This window comes from Sorghum bicolor, chromosome 6 (assembly GCF_000003195.3).
Source record: "Sorghum bicolor cultivar BTx623 chromosome 6, Sorghum_bicolor_NCBIv3, whole genome shotgun sequence".
NCBI lineage: Eukaryota > Viridiplantae > Streptophyta > Magnoliopsida > Poales > Poaceae > Sorghum > Sorghum bicolor.
In genome coordinates this window covers 40,485,609-40,489,378 of record NC_012875.2, presented here as the reverse complement: position 1 = coordinate 40,489,378, position 3,770 = coordinate 40,485,609, and the positions used below count along the sequence as shown (strand labels likewise).

The window sequence follows — 3,770 nt, the reverse complement described above, 5'->3', positions numbered from 1 at the left end:
TGTAGTTTATACATTAACACGGGAAAAAGAGATAGAAGGACGTGATGTATTTCAGATATTTAGGTCTTGTTTGGTTCCAAAATTTTTTTGGTTTTAGGTATTGTAGCACTTTCGTTTTTATTTAACAGTTATTGTCCAATCATGGACTAACTAGGCTCAAAAGATTCATCTCATAATTTATAGTCAAACTGTGCAATTAGTTTTTATTTTCGTCTATATTTAATGTTCCATACATGTGACGTGGGATTTGATGTGACGGAAAATTTTGAAAAGTTTTTTATTTTTGGGGTGAACTAAACGAGGCCTTAGATAAGGATCAATTTATGAGTGTAAGATTTTAGCCACAGACTGACAAGAGAGAAGCTGCCCGCGATCTCTTGTTTCCTGTCCACTTGGACAGCTCCTGGACTCACTACAAATGCTAAGTGCAGTTGAGAAGGCCCACTTGTTCAGTTGAGAAGCCAAGCTCTCAAGTGCCAATGCCATTAACTGACTAGTAGGATGAAACAGTTTGTAGAATAAGCCAGTTCTGCAAAATGGCATGGAATATAGCATGGACACAAGGTACACAAGGAAGCTGTACAAGTCAGGAGGACCTCGCCAGATAGAACACTGCATGCCTTTCCTCGCTAAACAAGATCACAGATATCTGCAATCAGACGTCGATCACCCTCTCATCCTTCTTCGAAGGTTTCTTTCTCTTCCTCTCACTGGCAGGCTCCTTTCCCTTCAGCTCCTGAGAGAAGGTCCGCAACAGGCCCATAAGATGCTCATTCCTGTGAGCTGGAGTCACACACAAAGATCAAAGTTATCAAACTGAGAGTCCCCACCTTGAGGACCAAAATGAGTTCTGCACATCGATCAACTAATCAAATACTAGGAAAAGAGAGCGTACAGGTACAAATAGTTCAAACAAGCCAAAATGTAACAAGATGTACTTCTAACTTCTAAGATTCTAAGAAGCCGAACATTGTTTTTTCTCCCTTTGTTACAGAATCAGCAGAACAAGTTACTGTCAAGTACCTGTGAGTATCACATCATCCATCCTGACAGATTTGCGACCGGCATGCTGTGCAAACAACTCTGCATCCTTTGCTAGCTGCTCTGTACATTGCACGGAAGATGTTAAATGGAATATTCATATAGTTCCCACAGGCACAAATCTAACTAGATCCAGAGCCATTTTTTCTCTCTAAAAGAGGATAGGAAGCAGTGCAATTTACAAAGCTACTAGCTAGTAAGTGCCATGCTTCACAGTGGTGTTGCTTTCCAATTAAATGAACTTCTTCATCGACCCAATGCATCTACTTCACCATCACACTGTAGTTATGCACTCGCTAATTTGTGGCAAGACAAAAAAGAATCTCTGCAAGAGGTCCAAGATAGAAAATCTATGTGCTCAACAATTGCTTTCTATCTGGATATACTGGGTCACTCCAATAGTATGATTGTGAAGTTTGCACTTTGCATAATGTGGGGCGATCTTCAATAAGCTTGGATGTAACTGAACTTACTGAGGCGTGCAAACAGTGAGCTGCCAATATTTGGAATTCAGATGCGTACAAGTGTTATGATTAAACAGGCGTGTTTCTGTCTACATCACGAGTAGGTATCACATTTAAAAAGCACTATACTGTACATTGATAGACCAAGCGAAAGCGATATGTAAAAATAATAGCTATAATGCAATGGATTTGGGGCATTTTGGGTCCAAACCCTGATACATCTTGGGAAGCAATGCAGGGAAGATTATTTTGTCCATTGACAATACACACAAGGGTAGAAGCAAAGAAATAATCCTCCAGGTAGGTTTCATGACAAGGGGCATGACATCACAAATAATGCAGTCATAACCCATGTAGGCACCGGCGCCACTTCTTAGCTTCAGAAAAAAAAAAAACATTCCAGGTTGTTAAATTCGACCAGAAGTAGGGATTAAGGAACAATCTTTCAGTCTGTAAGCTACCAAGACAAACTTGTGAACTCTCAATTCAGAGCGTGAAGACAAACTTTACCATACAGGCTGTGATTACTAACTCTTTGGTTGTCATACCAAAGCCCAGTGGAATATTGTCATAAGGAAATAAAGAATACGGAACAATTCTCCCATACTGCCTAATTGCTATCCTGTCAGTTTATCTCTACAAAAGTTTGGTATCCATAATTAACCATTCATATTTTCTCCAGCACCAACCATATTCTACTAAACGCGTGCTAACCATTTAGATAATAATGTAACTAAACCGCTCTAGTCTTTCAGCACATTTTTCGTTTCAAGAACCAGTCTGCAAAATACTGAAACTAGTTCTTGTCTACTCCAAGCACTGCATTTCCTACGGAACCAATTTTATTGGAGCAATCAACTTAGCAACCCAAGCAGATCGAAATAAATTATACTCCCAAGAGATAAGCAGTTAAGCACCTTGCAATGAACCAAAGAGAAATAACGTGCACAAGCGGTTACTAGTTACAGAAGAAGCAAATAGAGGTAAAGGTAGGGTTCAGGGTGAAGGACCTGCGCTCTTGAACGCCAAATCGGCGACGCAGGCAACAACAGGGTCGGCGACCGTCATTCCGGCCTTCTTTCCTGCGCAGACGCCGCACCCCAAGATCAGGAACACTGTACCAGACTCTTTCACTCCCATTCTCCAAGAATGAAGGAAGGCGCGAGAGGATGACACGCTACCTTCGGCGGTGGCGATGCTGATGACGGCGAGGCGGAAACGGTCGCGGAGGATGTCGGCCTCGGCCTCGGCGGCCTCGTATCGCTCGGCCTCAGCCTCGGCCTCGGCGGCCTCGTTGCGCTCGGCCTCTCCCTCGCCGCCACTGTCGCCGGCGACCGCCGCGTCGGCGTCGTCGGCCAGCATCTCCATATCCATCTCCATGTCCATGTCCAGGTTCGGGTCCGGGTCCATGGCCCAGCGACGGGCGGAGCTTCCACGAGCAGCAGCAAGCCAGCAATGGCGGCCGGAGCGGGGGGTTTGCCGTTGGGGCGAGCGACGGCAAGCAGGCAGGCAGCGATTCCAGCAGTTCTCATGGCATGGGCTGCTTCGTCGTCGCTTTTGGGTTGGGCCGCCCAGTGGGCTACGAGATAGGCCTTAGAAGGAAAGGCCCAGATAACACCGTTTCCCATTTGAACTGGGCCACTCATTTTCAGGAGCAGCAACCTTTTCCCTCAAAAAAAAAAAAGGAGGAGCAACCTTAAAAAAAAAAGCTTAACCATTTCAATTACTTCCCTCCGTTTGTGTTTACTTGTCACCAACCTTTTACTGTAGCAAATTTGACCATCTATTTTTTTCTTCTAAAAAATCTTAGATACTTCAATATATATAACACTAATGAAGTATATTCAATAAAGAATCATATATGTGAAAACTTGATGTATCTAGAAATCTTTTGCAGAAAAAAACATATAGTCAAAATTGCTACAGTAAAAGTTTGGTGACAAGTAAACGCAAACGGAGATAGTATTATGTAAAATAAAAGGTCATCAGTTTGTTTGAAAGGCTGATGATGTACTTGATATACAGAAATTGGCTGGGGTGTGTGTAGTACATATATGTAGTTGTTCGTTCCCAACCGTACCATTCCGTTTTCGATATAAAAATAAAATATACAGCTTGGGCCCAGAGGGAGATTCAGTCAAAACTGCTCCTAGTGGATAATTCCCTTTTTTCCTTTCGTGGGTAGGGAATAACTTGTTTCTTTAAAAATACATAGTGTCACGCATTGTATGTAATCTTAATTAGCTATACTTATATTATCCAAAA

The 3,770-nt window shown here is 42.7% G+C and overlaps 1 protein-coding gene across 1 annotated transcript; it reads right to left on the bottom strand.

Annotated features, from left to right (window-relative positions):
- Positions 350–3,023, bottom strand: LOC8070847 (protein MHF1 homolog). The gene is made up of 4 exons (XM_002446308.2): positions 2,687–3,023; positions 2,516–2,587; positions 1,024–1,104; positions 350–783 (listed from the first exon to the last, which is right to left on the bottom strand). The coding sequence occupies exons 1-4, from the start codon at positions 2,913–2,915 to the stop codon at positions 656–658; spliced, it is 510 nt and encodes a 169-aa protein (XP_002446353.1). The 5' UTR covers positions 2,916–3,023; the 3' UTR covers positions 350–655.

What these genes read in the sequence shown, in the direction of transcription:
- LOC8070847 (XM_002446308.2), bottom strand. Translation starts at nt 2,915, where the DNA reads ATGGACCCGGACCCGAACCTGGACATGGACATGGAGATGGATATGGAG. An exon ending in CAGCATCGCCACCGCCGAAG is followed by an intron (nt 2,588 to 2,686) that starts GTAGCGTGTCAT and finishes GCGTCTGCGCAG; the next exon opens with GAAAGAAGGCCGGAATGACG. An exon ending in GGATGATGTGATACTCACAG is followed by an intron (nt 784 to 1,023) that starts GTACTTGACAGT and finishes GTGTGACTCCAG; the next exon opens with CTCACAGGAATGAGCATCTT.